We start from the raw sequence: 17,427 nt of genomic DNA, 5'->3' as shown, positions 1-17,427 counted from the left end.
AATCTTTAGAAGAGGAGTGAGTAAGCGAGATTTTTGGGTTAGAAAGATTTTGGGCATCAGTGGGTAAGGGAGAATTCTTACGGTGAGTAAGTACAAATTTGGGTAATTGTTAAAGAAAGAGAGAAGATGTTTTTGTAATCCTTTGGAAAAGGAAAAGAATCTTAAATGTATGGGGATTATGTGTAACTGATACGCTATATTTAAGGTACGTTGCATTTCCTTTTTTTTATGATTTTGTATAAAACTAGTAAATATAGGTATATAAAGTAATTAACAAGAAACCTCAACAAAAGTAGTAAATATATTTTTATTATAGTATAGCTAGGTAAAAATCTCTAAGAGGCTATAGGGTGCAAATAATCCTGCCAATCCCAGATGGGCCAGTAACATTGGGCTTCCATAAATCTAGGCCCTGGCCCCGGTTCCCAAACCGGTGCAAGGCCCAACTACTTCCTTCTCTTCTTCGAGAACACGCCAACGGCCAAGCTCAGAGCTCTTTTTTACTTGCGACCTCCAGTTTCTGCTTAAAGCTCAATTTCTCCAGGTATTTTTTTGCTTTCTTCAATTTTTTCTTGCAACGGTCAAGCATTGTTTTTGAATTAGAAAAATGCAATAGAATTGTGTTTCGATTTTAAATTGTAAATTGTAAGTAATTTGTTTTTCTTTTGTAAGGTAGAATAGTAGAGGAAGCTATGGACATACCGGTCCAGCACAAGAAGCTTGCACTTGATATTAAGGCATGTCTCGACATTTTACCCCTTTTACATTGGAATATTTGTACTATCCCTTGCAATTTTTGTAATTATCTTTGTTGCCTTTCTCAGAATAGACCGCTTTTTCTTTCTTTTTTTGGAAAATTTCCTTTGTGATTAAGCTATTCAAATGAATGTCAAGTCAAAAGTTCAAAAAAAGGATCATATTATGGACAACACGAACTAGTTCTGAATGATGACAGAGTTGATTGGTTGATATATGCCTCCACATTTGAAAAAAATGGTAAAATACAACCAGAGGAAACAGGAAAAGAGAAAAGCACAAATAGAAATCCTTCCTTTGAACATGAGAATGAGATATAGGTAAGGGAAGACATAAAGGAGAAAGAAGAAAGGAAAATTTTGTGACTTTGTCAGTTTGCAACTCATTTAGTTGGAAAGGGAAAACTAAAAGTTTTGGTGGACAATATTTTCAGTGGTATGGGGTTTATGTACATACGCTATACTTGACAGTACATTACATGTGAAGCTGAAGAATGTCCTAACTGTTGTTTATTGGTATTAGGAGTGGCAAACGGGCGGGTCGGGTCGGATATGGTTCGGGTCAAAACGGGTTATGACAAAACGGATAAATTATCCGACCTGGCCCATATTTAATACGGATAAAAAACAGATTAACCGGCGGATAATATGGAACCATATTATCCATGACTTCTTGCATATGATCACTTTGGGAGAATTCTTAGTCTTCTTAACTTGAGGAACCCCCAATTTGAGGCTTTACAAATGTAAAAGTTAGACTCATTGGTTATCCATTTTCTAAATGGATAATATGGTTTTTATCCATATTTGACCCGTTTTTAAATAGTTCATTATTCAACCCATTTTTAGCGGATAATATGGGTGGTTAACTGTTTTGTTTTAACCATTTTGTCACCCCTAATTGGTGTGTACAAGATAACAATAACTATGCCTCTATCCCCAGCAAGTTGGGTTCAGCTATTTATGGGCTTATGTGTTTGCTAATTTGGAAAATTTTGTCATTTAAACTATAATCCTTTCTAAAGATAATTCCTTTTCATTTAGGTCATGGATTAACTAGCTTCTCTCGTTTCCATATCAAAGTAAAAAAGATATTGTTCTCTCTTCTCTTCCATTTCCCTTGCACTCAACTTTTGTTCGCATGTATCAAAGATGTGTTTGCGGATTTGTGTGTGTTTGTTTGTTATTTTACTAAAACTAGTATGAAGCTTGCTTTTGATTGATTCTGTTACTTCTGGTTCCAAAATTTGTCAGAGAAAGAGCTGAGGAGTATATTCTGTGTATTCACTATTCAAGAGTAGAGCATAATGCTTTTGTTCTAAAATGAACATAGTTGGATTGTATGGAGATATTTCTGGAAATCTGTACTTTGGAGGCAAAATAAGAAACACATTAGGTTTAGGGAGACGAAGAAACATCCTTCAAGTTTGCTTTTGGCGGAGAAAAAAAATTAATTCAGTTGAAATGCAGCTGTGGTTGGAAAATGTTTCTAGTGTTTATCTTACAAACCTCTCGTGTATGCAGGGAAATAAAACAGATATAGTCATCTGTGCGTATGATGACCATTTTCTGGTGAGTGGGGAACACCTGATTTAGTTATGAAGTTGTAGTCACGTGAGAGCATTTCCGAACGTTTATTGTTGTTTTCAGGTTATAGCTACTCAAATAGGAAGTATGGGTACAATTCTGCATGCCAGGTCTGCATCTTTTTCGGAACTGTTCTTGCTTAGAAATTTCCATTTTTCAGATTTCTTTTGATAAACACATATTTGGTTTGGGCAGGAAATCAACTTTTTAATTGAAGCCTGTCGATACTCTTTTGTGATCTGTGCTATTTGAAATCATTGTATCTTTTGGGGTCCTATTAAGTCATATTTGCTTTGGAGTTTCACTTGTTCTTCCTATTGCTGTAATGGGAATGACTCTTGAGATCTTGTAGCTGCATATTTGAGTTGTTTTCATTATTGATCTCGTCACTCAGTTGAAAAGAGTTTTTCCATACAACAGATGTAAGGTATGTAGTTTTGCTGTGCAGGAAGGAGGAAGGGGTGTTGATCCATCCAACCTTTAGTGTTTCTGTATTACTGGGTAAACGTGATGAGGTAATTTAGAATATATTGCAACAATTTCATGTCCTCTCATGTATGGTTATCAACTTTATAAACTGTATTTTGCTCTGCAGCCCATGCTAGTTGCATGTGCTCGGCAGATTATTGAACACATAAGGTATGTGTGGTAAATAAAGTTTTTGATTTCCGCTCTTTGTGAAGAATGATGCCCTGAATGAGAGATTGATTTCTCTTTACTGTTCCAAACCTTGCTTAATTTGCAGTAGCGCAGGTTCTTCTAGGTCTTTGGTCTTGTCTCTTGGTCTACGAGACCACTCTCTGGTTGGTAACGTGAAGATATATTACTCTCTTTCGCACATAAAAGTGTTTCTTCCCTTTGATTCATGGCCCTCTTTTTCTATGCAGCCCACCTTGAAAGGCATTGTTTCGGCTGTGACTGAGAACTGCCTTTGGTGACCTTGACTGTCAATTTTGGATTCCTCATATTTTACGGACCTGTTGTAGCCACAAGAGAGAAACTTAATTATTAGCCCAGGCTGTGAAGTGCTTGTGCTTATTCATCATTGATGTATTATTGTTCTATTATAGCAAGACTTCTCTAGACTCTACAAGTTGTTAAGAGAAAGTATTGATATGCATTGGTTGATAGAAAATTGGGAACAAGTGTGTTTATATTGGCATCCTCATTGAAAGAAGGGGCTTTTCGGCTTTAGACTATAGAAAAGCATTTCTTGTTCACCTGAGAACGGGAGAAATTCAAAAATAGCCAGATTTACAAGTGGTCATTCAAAAATAGCCATAGTTTCAAAAGTAATCGAAATTTAAATACTTTTTATGTAAAGACATATCTGAACAAAAACACTGTTCAAAATCCGGAAAAATACTCCAGCATAATATACTAGAATTCCAGTCTAATATACTGGAGTTTCAATATAATATACCGGTCCAGCATAATATACTGGAGTTTGGAGCACCGGTGCTTCAGTCTTCAGTATATTATACTGGAGCCAGCAAAGTATACCGGTCCAGCATAATATGCTTGAAGTTCATACACAGGTGCACCGAATTTCAGTATATTATGCTGAACCGATCTCTGTTGCATCAAAATAGTGGCTATTTTTCAATGACTTGGCAAACGCTGGCTATTTTTGAATGACCAGTCCGAAAACTGGCTAGACCGTGCTATTTTAACCCAAGAACTGTGTAATCGTCGTAATGTTTTGGCACCCAAGGAACTTGCCCTCTTTCCCTTGTGTGCACTAAGTGGCTTTGATTTTGCTGGAAGGACTATGTTGACAAATTGAAATCTATTGGTTACATAACATCTCGACGTAAGAATCTTCTCTTTTTTTCTAAAATTCTAGTGACTATTATCTTGTTATGGTGCAAAATCCTCGTCCTTTTGGGAACTTGTTCAGCTCTGTAAGGAGTCGTTTGGTAGGGTGTATGAGAATAATATTGAATAGGGTGTATTAGTAATGCAGGAATTAGTAATATATGGGTTAGTTATGCAGAAATTATTCTTTATACATTGTTTGGTGTGATGTATTAAAAATTAAAATGCATTGCATAATTTTTTTAAAAATGAGTTGTTTACAAAAATGCCCTCTATATTTTTGAACTTTAAGGACAATTTTGTCTTTAATCATGCTGATACATGCATTAATAGCCTTGGTATTACTAATATCATGGTTTGCTATACATTAGCTATACATAGGATAATACCTAATAGGGTATATAACTAATGCTTGTATTAGTTATACATAGATTGAAAAATTGTACCAAACAAGATATTAGTAAACACAAAGCAAATACATACATTATTTTCTCTAATGCACTCTACCAAACGGCCTCTAACAAATTTAGATATATGTCAAAGGAAGGTTGGAACTTTTCAATACACTCGTCACCGTAGCGTTTTGCCTATTCAGTTTGTGGTTTCAGTTAAATAAATGCTAAAGTCTTACGTAGACAACAAGGTCGTTGTAGTATAGTGGTGAGTATTCCCGCCTGTCACGCGGGTGACCCGGGTTCGATCCCCGGCAACGGCGTCTCTTTTTTGTGGCCTAAATCTTCTGAAGTTGGAATCTCAACGTTAAAAGCAACGTGATATTCGACAGCGAATGCGTAAAACATCTTTATGGTATTTTCTTCCGACCAGAAAAGTAGGAAATTCTTTTGCTTGTTAAAATTTAAAATAAAATCCACTTTTCATTCTCTGCTAGGCAAACATGTGAGCGCAAACTAGTGTATAATCTAAATTTTAAGCTCAAAAAAATTACTACATTCTTCAATTTGTCGTATTACGTATGATATAAAAAGGAAAGAAAAAAAATCAGTTAATATGCTTAAAATCGTAATAATCCCCGGGTCATTTTAACTCCCGAGATGAAAACTGGAAAATTGAGGGATCAGATAGTAGGATATAAGTCCTCTGTAGTACTTTAATCATATAATTTTCTACTTATTCTTTTTTAAACTAAATAAAAAAAAAATATATCTTCGTGTATTTCAGTAGCTTTTTAGAACAACAGGGCCGTTTGCTTTTCTGCATGGGAGAACCCCAATATAGAATATTTAAGAAAAGAGAATAGATCTGACATAACCAACAACCCAAAACATCAAAGCAAAGAATTTCATATGGAATAGAACAGACTCCTCCATACAGGTTTATTGGTCATACTTTGAAACAAGGAACTAGGTTTTGCAGGGTGATTTACACAAGTAGCTAGTTTTGCTCCCTGACTTTCAATTAATTTTGAAGGACAACTACTTAAATACAATACCAAATTGGTATATTACAATAGATCATAGATATTCTGACAATGAATAGCATCTCAAAATTTTGGTGCCTACTTTACATTCACACATATGTTACACAAAAATTACAACAACCCACTCGCCCAACTAGCTTAACGATGTGCCTTAGCACGAGCATGAGAGAAACTTCACCAGCCATGTGGTGCAACCTTCTCTATTCTTTCTTCACCACTGTATTCAATTTCTTTTCCAACTGCAAGACAGAAATGACAACTTCAGATAATCATATCGTCAATGGTTACTTGGAAATTTTAATATAACATGCAAGCAAAAAGAAGCACCGCATTTTCATTTTCAATTTTTCAACTTCGAACTAAAAATATTCAGATCTTTGAAAGAAAATAAAGGAAAGCATTTTCTAACAATTCTGCTACATACCTGAATATTCTTCATCTTTTGTCTCTGCAACTCCTCCACAAGACTTCCAATGCTGAAAATTGATAAAGTTCAGTTGAACATTACAAAGCAACCAAGTTTAAATACGTCATAGACCTTAACTCGATATCATACCTTTGTTGCATTTGAATGACCATAGATTGCAATTCTCTCTCCCTAACAGAAGGAGGAGACATCTGCAGAGTGGCAGTGTTTGATGTTAGAGGATGCAGGAGGCCATAAATCAAATACACCACGTTTCTTCAACCTCGCACTCATGGATGGGATTCTGCACATCAACCTCCCCACCTACCCCCCTAATAAAATTCTAACCCCTTAACCTTCAGTTGGCAAAAAAAGTTAAAACTCAACATAAACCCCACACTCACATCATAGGGCTCAGTATCTCCACCACACTCCATTTCCTAAGTCAATTCTTCTTATCTCTTACTAATCATTAAAAAAAATAGTTTTTTAAAACGATGTGCCACCATTTCTAGTAGCTTATCACATAAGGAACAACCAATTACCTGTGGAAGATCACTGGTCCCAGTTTCAGCCAAGTCTGTAGGATTGACTGCAGCAGATGTAAATAACAAGATAGTTAAGGGCAACACATAAATACAGTTAAAATCCAACATCGAAAGGAGAAGTAGCTACAATCCACATCAAAAGTTATGCACACCCAGTGGTGATGGTCAAAATGTGATGATTGAATTAAATAAAATTACCAGATGCTCGCTCCGCAAACTTGATCAGTTTCACTATTTCCTCCTAACAAGATGCAGAATGGATTAGCAAACAGATAACAGTGATGCACACAATTTAATGTAGTAGAAATTACCCTTTGCAAAGTATTCTGCTGTAGAATGCATTGCAATGATGGAAGTAGTGAAGCAACTAGATTGCTTGGACTAGTAGAACCTCCATGACCTGAGTTAAAGAAACAGCTTGTAGGTTCCTGAACAAATGAAAGAAGGCAATGGTTACGAAGCCATCGCCTAAAGAGAGATTGTTGAGTTTGACACTTACCATGAGAACACCAAATAGGGCGGTTTATGCTGAAACTAGGAAAACCCATACACAATGCAACTCACTTGACAAATAGAAAGGAGACAGCAGCTGAAAGTACTAAAAACGAATTACATGATTAATTATTTTGTGCTCATATGTCACAAGAAGCAAAGAACTACGGCCTTACACAAAAATGCTTCACTCCTCTCAATTAAGAGTGAGTTATTATTTCATAGAAAAATTCAGAATCCGACAAAACCATAGAACGGATTTCTCCCGCACCAACCTGGAAGGATTTATCATTTTTTGTTGAAACAAGCAACAGAAAGCATGGTGCAATGTATGTATATTTGGCATTAGCCATTTCGTGTTAATTCACATGTATTAGAGACAGAATATGGCCGTTGAAGCAAAATCCCCTTCCACAATGCAATATTATAGCTGATCTGACAATCAATACAAGATACTACTAGATGTATACCTTGGGACTCAGATCTGCTGATGTGACTTGAAAACGTCCCTTGCGTTGGACGACAGCTCCTTCTGATGCATCTTCTCCTGCAAAAAGCATATTCAGAGATGAAGAAGAAAGGTGACAGACCAAATTCCTTTATAAAATAAGAACTCATAATAATCTGCAGGAACTTGTGTTTTTTTTTTTTTAACATCCCCGTCTGAATACATTGTCGGAGACTGGATTACCTAAGTCTTTCTTATGTCGATACTGCAATGGACCGCTATAGTTTCGTTCAGCCTGGTACTTTGGATGTTGATATTCCCTACATATAGAATGAAACAAAATAACGCAGCTTGAACCAACAATTTACTGCTTGAAATATGAAAAATGTAGACTCTGAACCATCGCCAATAATTGGACATTGTGTAGCCACCCATGCCTCATATTTTCCTAGATAAGGGTCTCCATGTAATCTGAAGATGATGCGGCATCCAACTAATACTTTATACAAGCAGCTAACATCAAAACTCAAACCATGTAGGTCATAAGTGGAACAATTGCAGTCTAGAGAAACTATCATCTCTGACATCAAAATGTAACTAAAAATGTGCTGGAACTTGAAGCACCGCACTTCTTAGAAGCAATTAAGTTGACACCACAGAACTAGAACAGTCAAAATATTCAGAACAGTCAAAGCACAAGAATCCCAATACTTCCTCGATTGCAATTATTCAGTAATCATTTTATTTTCAAGTAACTTACATTTACTTCAAGAACAAGAGTCGTTTATCTTGGGATCGCACATTGTGACTACTCTTACTTCTTAATTGAGAAAATTCCGTGATCTACCAGCATATAAGTAGTATTACCAGCCTATTATAAGTTTATAATTACCTTCATACATATTGCAACTTCTTTTTCTTTCAGAAAACATTGACCAAGTCTAGCATTTCAATGGTGAAAACAAATAAATATACCTCTCGCCATCAGTAACAACTTTTTTGGGTGAAAGAGCATTATCCTGTAGCAGTGAACCACTAAAAAACTTTTTATGCCCTGGAATAACAGAACGTGGCAAGGAGCTACTCTGTCGCAGATTCTCACCATCATCTTTTCCATTGTCTTGGTCCTCAACTTTTGCTGGTGACAGCATAAAGTTCTGCTGATTAGACTCTGATTGCATAGCATCTTCCCAACTTGGACTACTAGAAGTTATGTCATCTTCGCACACATCAAAACACCCCCTGCATCGGGTACAAGATGTACACATTAACTTTCACAGAGTAACATAGAACTAACAAGTCAGCAATGTAATAATTACACTCTTGCTGGAGCATTTCAGGCTTAACCGACTTTCCTTTTTCCTTTGATAATTGGTCCTTCAAAAAACTTGTGCTCACTTTCTACTCAGTGAGCAGGTAATTTCATTCATCTGTCAATCTGATGTAAGCATGCTTATCACAGGAGCAAGAGCTTGACGGAAGAGATTCCAGACAAAATAGAGGTCGGACAACATGGTTTAACTCAATGACAGCCAAAAGTTTTATTACCTTTCTTTATCAGAAAAAAAAAATTACCAAAACTTTTAACTCTGAGATAAGAAAACCTGTCATAGACCGTATGCTATTCAGTAGAGGCATGCATGGCTGTCATGAGCTCCATTAAAGCGGTTGGAATGTGCATTAGAATTCGCAGGACTTTTATGCTAATTCTATACCTCAGATAGTTATACACACAGCACTTACCAAGACTCCACGAGCACATCACATTCCTGAATAATTCAGTCTCAGCAAGACAAACATACAATGCATAAACAGGGTTGTGCTTCCAAGGAATACCGCATTCCAAATGGCAAACCCTGTTTATGCATTGTATGTTTGTCTTGCTGAGACTGAATTATTCAGGAATGTGATGTGCTCATGGAGTCTTGGTAAGTGTTGTGTGTGTGTGTGTGTATAAGGTATGTATATGTGTGTGCATATATACATATCTGTATACACACACATACACATTTGAATGATGAAACCAACCAGCTCTAATTTGGTTGGTATGATGGATTTAATATCGAGCGCCAACAGAAGTAGCAGAATGAGGAAAAACACAATATTCTTACTTGAGTGCTTGAAGAGGCTTAATAGGAAATGCAGCAAGTGAACTGTCCAAATCATGATCATCATTCAGCTCATCCTGAATGGAGATATCTACAATCATAAATCTGATAATGGAGGACACATTTGATAAACTTATAAAAATATTCACTCAAAAAGAGAGAGCAGACTGGAGGCACTTGAGTATGATAAGAATTTGAGAAAGTTTAAAAAGAGAAGTGTATATCCGTCGAAAAGAATAGTACACACAGATAGCAACTAGTACTTCAACATGGTTAACATGAATACCTCATGAGAAACACTTGGCTGATTAGGCCTTTCTGCTATAGAACCAATATCACTATTCCCCTCCCGCAGCTTCCCACTAGTACTTGAATCTTCAGCATCTGGAATGTCGTCATAATCCGGAAGCTATGAACAGCAAAGGAAAAGGACGAACAAATTTAACAGACATAAGATATTGTTATGGTGTTAGCTAAATAAATTGTTTTTATTGAATGGACAATAAGTACATACCAGCGCAGCTTGGCTCTTCAGATCCTCCAGGTTAAAATTCCAAGCACTGATACCACGAATATACTCTTGCTGCATCAGTGAAAGTTCAGAATTACATTAAAATTATGATTGGGGTGGGGGGTGGGGGGGGGGGAAGCAGGGAACCTTTTTTGTTTTCATTTGACATACAAAGTTAGATACTCCTAAAAGATTGAAGCGTTATGAGTATAAATAAACAAAAAGACTCGAAATAAATGGTTAAAAAACCAGAGTGACAAAATGCCTTAATTCCTGCACTAAAACACAAGATGATGCTACAGCAATATGTTTGTGAATCGTGAGATTTCTCTAGCACCCTCAGATCTGCAGTTTAGGCACATTCATTTTTTACCTGTGATAACTGATCCTTGTCCTCATACATTGCCTTGTTCTGTAAGAGATAATCTGCTTCTTTTGCCTGATAGAGAAGTTGAAATTGCAAAATTCAGAATCATATATGACTTCGGCAGAATTGGGAACTGCCATCAGCTAGAAAAGCAAAGTATAAGATGAGCACAAGACCTTAAGCATCCTAAAACGATCACCTAGAGGTGGGAGGCCATCAAGGATTGAACGTGCCAAATAATCATTTGATCGTGCTTGTTTAAAGAAAGGGTGCTTCAAAAGCTTCTCAGAAGATGGCCGCTTCTTTGGATCTTTCACTAAGCAAGCAGCAACCATTTCTTTAAAAGACTGCAAAAGCACCAAAATTCAGACCCAACCTTAATATGAGTGAAAAGTTTTGTCAAACAAACAAACCTTGGAGAATCTCTTGTCCCGTTCATAGTCAAGGCCTGGGGGTGCATTCTGTAAGGTCATCAGCAGAACCTGAATTATGAAGGAAGAAAGGATCACAAAACAACGAATTTCCAGGAAAACACGGAAACACTTCCATGACTATTTTGTATAGCAAAGAACATCCATCAACCTTCATGGGTGGGTACTTGGAGAATGGCGCATGACCATGAGCAAGTTCAAGGGCTGTTATTCCAAACGACCAAATATCTGCTCTGTTAATTCGAAACAACTTTTAGAAGGTACGGGAGGTGACCTAAAACCAACAATAGAACCATGATGCAGATCAGATACTTACTTAAAATCATATCCATGCAGTTGCTGCATCACTTCAGGAGCCATCCTGATTAAGATTTCAAAAAAAAAGAAAAAAAGGAATTGCAGTTACAAGTAAAAGAGTATGTGCCTAACGTGATGACACTACCAAATAAAAACCACACCTCACCACAGCCCTGGGAAACTTACCAGCATGGAGTTCCAACAAAAGTATTTCTTGAACGTTGCCTATCACCAGTATCAAACATGCAAGCTGCAACTCCAAAATCTGCCAATTTAACAGCACCATCGGAATCAATCAAAATATTCCCAGCCTGCAGAGAACATATACTAAAATAATGAGTCGAAGCTGAAAATTGACATAAGTAAGCATGCTGGAGTCAGCAAAACGAGAGTAGCTCAGATGATTTCAGCTAAAAACTATTCCCACATGAAATTAACTTCGCCGATTTGACTAACAATGAACGAAGAAAATGTCATTGTCAGGGAAAAAAGAATGGAGGAAGAAGAGCAAAGAGAAGAGAAACTTAAGAAATTTGATCAAGACCACATGTTTTTGCATTTGCTGTAGGACAGAATACAGAACTTTGAATTAAAGAGGCTGAAAATCCTACACGTACAAAAAGGAGCATCACCTCCCCTTTTCTTCAAAAATGGCAAACAATTAGTAAAGAATGCTATGCAACTGCTTCTTTCTTTCTTTCTTTTTTTGGATGAAGTAAGAATGCCATGCAACTGTTATTACACAGAACCAGGTAACACGGTGATACCTTTACATCTCTATGTATGTGTCCATGGTAATGAAGATATACAAGGGCTTTGAGGACCTCGCGCAATAATGTGGCAATTACAGGCTCCTCAAAACCATCAGGATAAGAAGATTTCATAATATGAAGGCAAGATCCTCCGGCCATGAATGGCATGACAACCCAAAGGCTGTGACCTGCAGTGAAGGAACAGTGTGCACGCAATACATTTGCATGATCAATCAAGATCATGGTCTGCACCTCTCTCCGGATTCCATCCTATAACCACAAAAACATTCCAGAAGTTTCAGCAATTGAAATGAGCATATGTTTAGGCCCAAGAATGCTCCTTAAAAGAAATTCTTTCGAAGATGCCATCAATATGAATAAAATGTTCACAGGGGATACACGATTACAATGTGGTAAATTCTGCCTAAATATAGAAACAATGTGTCACATACTACACAAGACATACCAGTAAGAACTTTTGATTTTTCAGATTTAATTTGGATTAAATCTATTTACTAAAAGGTGGACTAATCTAAGGAAGATTCATGAAAAAAAAAAAAAGAGAAGGGAAAAAAAAAAGAGATGATGGCTGAATTGCAGAAAGTATAGTAAAGGAAAACGGACCAATTGAGCCCCATCTTCCTTGAAGCTAGTAATAAGAACCTGGGTACATTTTGTTACAAACTTAATGCATGACCAAGGTAGTGATGAGAGACCAAGATATTTACTTAAAGGAGTAGGGGCTTTATTAATAGTACAGACCAGTGTTGTCAAAGGCAAAAGATTTAAAAAGGGTCAAGTCTATCGAAGCTTTAAGCGCAAAGCGCAATTAAAGTGTGGGCTTTAGTTACAAAAAGCGCAACGAAGAAAAAAATAAAAATATATATGTCATGCAAGAAAGCAGTGACAATTTCATTCATAATGATTTCCTCAACAATTTATATATCTTTTTGCCAATCATAGTTATTGTTTTGTACTGCTTTATTCAAAATAGAACTTATAGGCAATGAGGCGCACACCTCAGTGCCTTGCCTACACTGAAGCGCAGCCTAAGTGAGGCGAAGCGCATATCCTGAGCTTTCTTGAGCTTCAGGGCTAAAGCGCGCCTCAAATGAGCCTTTGACAACACTGGTACAGACTAATACATGTTTGTACCTATAGAGGACGGACCAAGAGACTTGCTTCCTTATGCAGATGGATCAAATACGTATAGTCATGCAACATTCTTACAATATTGCCAATTTTTTTAAGAAAAAGTAACTTCACAAAAGGTAACCAGGTAACAAGAAAATATCTAAAATCAAAGAGCAGGTCTTTGACAGCACTGTTCTGAGTAAATTCAATACCACAGTGTTTGCTATCTAATATATATCTAAAAGACATGTTTAGATGGCATCACATGTAAAATCAAAAACAGCAGACTTACCAGGTCATTGTTGCACTTTTCCAAATCCAGAACCTTGATTGCAACAATCTCATTAAGAGGAATGCACAGAGCCCGATACACAGTTGCACTAACACCATCTCCAACTTCTTCATATAACTTATAATCTTTCGCATTGACAGGGAACTTTTTCTCTGATAGTTGTTCCATAATTGCTAGTTATATTGCAACATAAACAACCTCAAGCACTGTAGAGAAAATAATGTGAGGCTTCTTCCAATTATATAGCATTTTGCTTGTGAACCACAAGATATTTTATAGCTCCAGCTACCTCATGGGAAGAACTTCCCTAAGAATAACTTCAACGAAATAAATTCCTGAAATGCACCAGATCCAATAAGTCGACTTTTATATCTCAGATTGACAAGTCTTATAACCCAACAACAGTGATTGCAATGACTTGCCTTGATCACCTTCAAACACAATACTGCCTGTGCTACTCATTAACACTTCAGCATTAAGCCAGATGAACCTAGCCAATATATTCCGTGAGACCGCTCACAGATATAAGCTAATATTCAGGCTGAGTACAATCCAGATACACGATGAAGTGGAGTACCAAAATAGTAGAATGCTAGAAGCAATCTGCCACTAGAAGCTGAGGCCTGAGTTAACTCCAGAACTGATAAAGCAATCTGCCATAACAAACGAAAGAAGATAATGAAAACAAGAAAACTGAAATAAGAGAGAGAGAGAGAGAGAGAGAGTGCGTGTGAGAGTGAAATCTAGCACCCAAAAAGTTGCCAAATAAGTTAACTAAAATTTTCAACCTTCTTGAAAAACAATTGCCCTTTTCTTCAGTTGGGAAGTAGGAAATTTCAATTGCATTCCATGTTCTCATATATGCAGGGCTAGTTTGAATTCATTTTACTGACTTGACAGATGATCTTGACTCCCGACGAATACATGTTGACATGTGGATGACTTGTACTCCAGTTTTAGAAAAGGATAAAATGGACAGAAGGCATTTGGGGCAGCCTATTGAAAAAGGAAAACAAGATCATCTATGTGAAACATACATATTTTTCGTCGTCACATTTTCATTAAACCCACTAGGAGTTATCTTTAAATAGACTAGTATATTAGGTGGCATTTGCTTCAAAAATGTTGGAAAACTTGTTCTGGATTAAACAAAAATTGCATGTTTTGCAAATAAAAGGAAAAACTGTTTTTCAACCAAAGAGCAGCAAGGAGAAGTTTTTCAATTTTTCTTTATAACCTAGAAGTCCCCGAGGCCAGTGGCGAACGCTCAAACCCGATGATTAATGGGCCAATTCCTCTACCATTCTCCACTTAAATACTAAGACCACTGCGCGGCAGGGATTGAACCCATGACTTTGCACCTAACCCACACATCACAAGTTGAACCCATGACTTTGCGCCTAACCCACACATCACAAGTTGCACTTTTATCACTAGACCATAGCCTTCCGGCAAAAAAAAATAATAATAATTTTTGCAATAACTGAAAGTATTCAAAAATTTTGCAAAATTTAAAAACTTTTTATTCTTGGTGGTTATTGAAGAACAGTTTTTGCACCAAAAAAAAAAAAAGTTGAAAGATTCTGGTTAAGACTCTTCAGCAAATTTTTGAAAGCAGAAACGCGAGTTATTTGAACTAATAGTTTGAAATGCAAAAAGATGGAGAAATTGGTCAAAGAGATGTCATGTTAAACCGAGAGTAACATAAAGTATATATAATTTAATAAATTGTTTTTTATAACGTAATACATATAATAAAATTCATTAGCAAATGAAAAGAATTGCTGTTTTAGGAAAATATTGAATTTTTCTAATGAATTAAAATAGTAAATAGATCAATGCATTTGTGGTCTACTCTACCCCCATTATCCCAAGTACTCCCATTTAGGTGCTTTTTATCTAATACTAAAGAGTCTTTAATTTGGGATCACATATGATACCCGAGCACTGCAAGCGGGGGATGCAAGAAAACTACCAACTTGACCCTCAACCCAAGTTTCATATATTGTAATTCTCCAACTAACATTGCCAGCAAAATTTAGTTGAGGCCCCCTTAACATAGAAAGTCATGAGCTAAAGTCCCTTCAGAGATTAGGCGACTTTCTTGTGTTATTTCACCCACTTTATGTCATCTTTGTGAAAAACAGTGAAGAGGCAAAGCAAAAATGTGGCTTTTATTCGCAAGGGCAAGCAGTGTGTTTAACTACCATGTCAATTATTTACTCTAGTATGTTCATCAAAATATCAGCTTGAACTTTCTAAGTTTTTAAATTAATCAGAAATGGCAATCAAACACTCATCCTACATCAGAAAAAAGATAAGTGCAGTTAAAAACTTCCCACGAATCATGGTACTACTCAATCAATAAAGCTTTTTCCCCAAATCAAAAGTTCATAAAATGTCAGTAAGCTTTTAGAAAAACTTTGCTTCTGCAATTGTGGATGTCTCCTGCGAGAGTACATTCAGTTAATAAAGCAATTAAGTCAACAACAGAAGAGTAAGTCAACATCTAAAATCAGCAATCTGAAAAACAAAGTAGAGTCCCAACAACTCCAAGTCCAATGCAGCTGAATCAAATAAATCGCATCGAAATCTAACATTTTGTAACATTTCAACATATAAGTAACACTAAATGAATCCAATAAACAAGTAAAAGGGACAGATATTGGACCATCGCTGATAATTATGACGTTGAACAACTATAACTATCTTAAATCTGACACCTGGACAAGTGTAACATCAAATTTCAATCTGAAATCAGTACAGACCTAGGGTTCCGATGCAATGGAGGAAATTTCGAGAACTGAATCTGACTACAGAGAATGAAATCCGGTGAAAACGCCGCCGTTTTTGTAAGGTGAATTGGCAATGAAACCGTTCGACTAGTCCGCCATTGATGATGCTGCTGCTATTATAATCTGAAGATATAGTTCTTTCTTACCTTGCAGTCAGTCGTCCCCTGTTCTTCTGATCGAATCTTCGCCGTTTATTGAAGAGAGAGAAAATTTCGGCGACAGTACATAAAAGGACTTGGTTTTACCTTCGATGAAAAAAGAAACGTCTTTTGGGAAAAGAATCGGAAAGAAAAAAGGGGACAGATATTTTGGAAATAATAACAGCACTATTGAAAAGGTATTCCGTTTTTCAATTTTTTATTTATTTTTTTCTTCTCTCTATTCTTTGGTCGTCAATTTTGCCTTATAGCCTGTTTGGCCAAGCTTGAGAAATCAACTTATTTTGAGAAGTGCTTTTGAAAAAAATACTTTTGAAAAAAATATTTTTTTAGAGAATCAGTTTGTATTTGGTTAATCAGTCAGAAAAACACTTTTGATAAATAATTTGTGTTTGGCCAAACTTTTTAGAAAGTGCTTTTAAGTATCAAATTACGAATAAGGACATGAATAGATTTACTTAATAATTAATATTATAAGTAAATAAATAATATCAAAATTTTGTTATCACATGCAATAATTAAAAAAAACTCATTTTATTTAAGTAAAATATGAAAATAAAATTAAAAAGTACTTAATTCTTTTAATATAAGTTAAATATATTAAAATTCTTTTAACAAATATAAAAGCATTCACTCCTAAAGTCACTATATATTAGAAAGTTTCCTAAAAATAAGAAGAAATATTTATAAATTAATATCCTAAGTATTAGGTTTACGGGTTATTTTGGTTTATACTATATTTTGTTAAGGGTATTTTAGGTAAGAAGAAAAGCCAAAACTACTTCTGCTTCTGCTTTTGGAAAGAAGCTACTTTTTCTGCTTCTCTGAAACTGCTTCTGCTTCTTCCCAAAAGCACTTTTTTCCCAAATAAGCTTGGCCAAACACTTCAAATTAGGAAAAAAAAATATTTTTGGGGAAAAAAGCATTTTTTTTGTCTTGATAAGCTTGGCCAACATGCTATTACAAGACTTTGACATATATTTATGTGACAGAAACGTTCGTTGGTAACATCGAGAAATTATATATATATATATATCCAGCTAGAACCCCGCCTAAGGGGCTCGGTAGCGAGGACCATCACGACCTGTTT

At 36.0% G+C, this 17,427-nt stretch overlaps 2 protein-coding genes and 1 non-coding gene across 5 annotated transcripts; 2 read left to right on the top strand and 1 right to left on the bottom strand.

The window, feature by feature from the left end:
- Positions 1-476: 476 nt before the first annotated feature.
- Positions 477-3,496, top strand: LOC104234797 (uncharacterized). The gene is made up of 8 exons (XM_009788432.2): positions 477-544; positions 677-737; positions 2,280-2,327; positions 2,406-2,452; positions 2,791-2,857; positions 2,938-2,981; positions 3,088-3,145; positions 3,230-3,496. Exons 2-8 carry the CDS (start codon positions 693-695, stop codon positions 3,278-3,280), a joined length of 360 nt encoding a protein of 119 aa, XP_009786734.1. The 5' UTR covers positions 477-544; positions 677-692; the 3' UTR covers positions 3,281-3,496.
- Positions 3,497-4,803: 1,307 nt separating this feature from the next.
- On the top strand, positions 4,804-4,875 carry TRNAD-GUC (transfer RNA aspartic acid (anticodon GUC)). Its single transcript has one exon. It is a non-coding gene; the product is annotated as a tRNA-Asp (tRNA).
- Positions 4,876-5,445: 570 nt separating this feature from the next.
- LOC104234796 (serine/threonine-protein kinase BLUS1) lies at positions 5,446-16,459 on the bottom strand. Of its 3 annotated transcripts, none has more exons than XM_009788428.2 (22): positions 16,153-16,459; positions 14,173-14,380; positions 13,385-14,037; positions 11,974-12,228; positions 11,393-11,517; positions 11,226-11,270; positions 11,061-11,142; positions 10,892-10,960; positions 10,655-10,825; positions 10,485-10,550; positions 10,115-10,183; positions 9,887-10,009; positions 9,604-9,677; positions 8,468-8,734; positions 7,736-7,812; positions 7,515-7,591; positions 6,864-6,980; positions 6,751-6,793; positions 6,550-6,596; positions 6,155-6,216; positions 6,023-6,074; positions 5,446-5,837 (listed from the first exon to the last, which is right to left on the bottom strand). In XM_009788428.2, the coding sequence occupies exons 3-22, from the start codon at positions 13,550-13,552 to the stop codon at positions 5,799-5,801; spliced, it is 2,028 nt and encodes a 675-aa protein (XP_009786730.1). In that variant the 5' UTR covers positions 13,553-14,037; positions 14,173-14,380; positions 16,153-16,459; the 3' UTR covers positions 5,446-5,798. The 3 variants fall into 3 exon arrangements, with proteins under 3 accessions (XP_009786730.1, XP_009786728.1, XP_009786727.1); XM_009788426.2 differs by lacking the exon at positions 14,173-14,380 and having other exon boundaries at positions 13,385-13,719; positions 13,807-14,037; XM_009788425.2 differs by lacking the exon at positions 14,173-14,380.
- Between the last annotated feature and the right edge of the window lie 968 nt (positions 16,460-17,427).

The sequence above is a fragment of the Nicotiana sylvestris genome, chromosome 2 (assembly GCF_000393655.2).
Source record: "Nicotiana sylvestris chromosome 2, ASM39365v2, whole genome shotgun sequence".
Classification (NCBI taxonomy): domain Eukaryota; kingdom Viridiplantae; phylum Streptophyta; class Magnoliopsida; order Solanales; family Solanaceae; genus Nicotiana; species Nicotiana sylvestris.
This window is presented reverse-complemented; position numbering and strand designations above follow the sequence as displayed.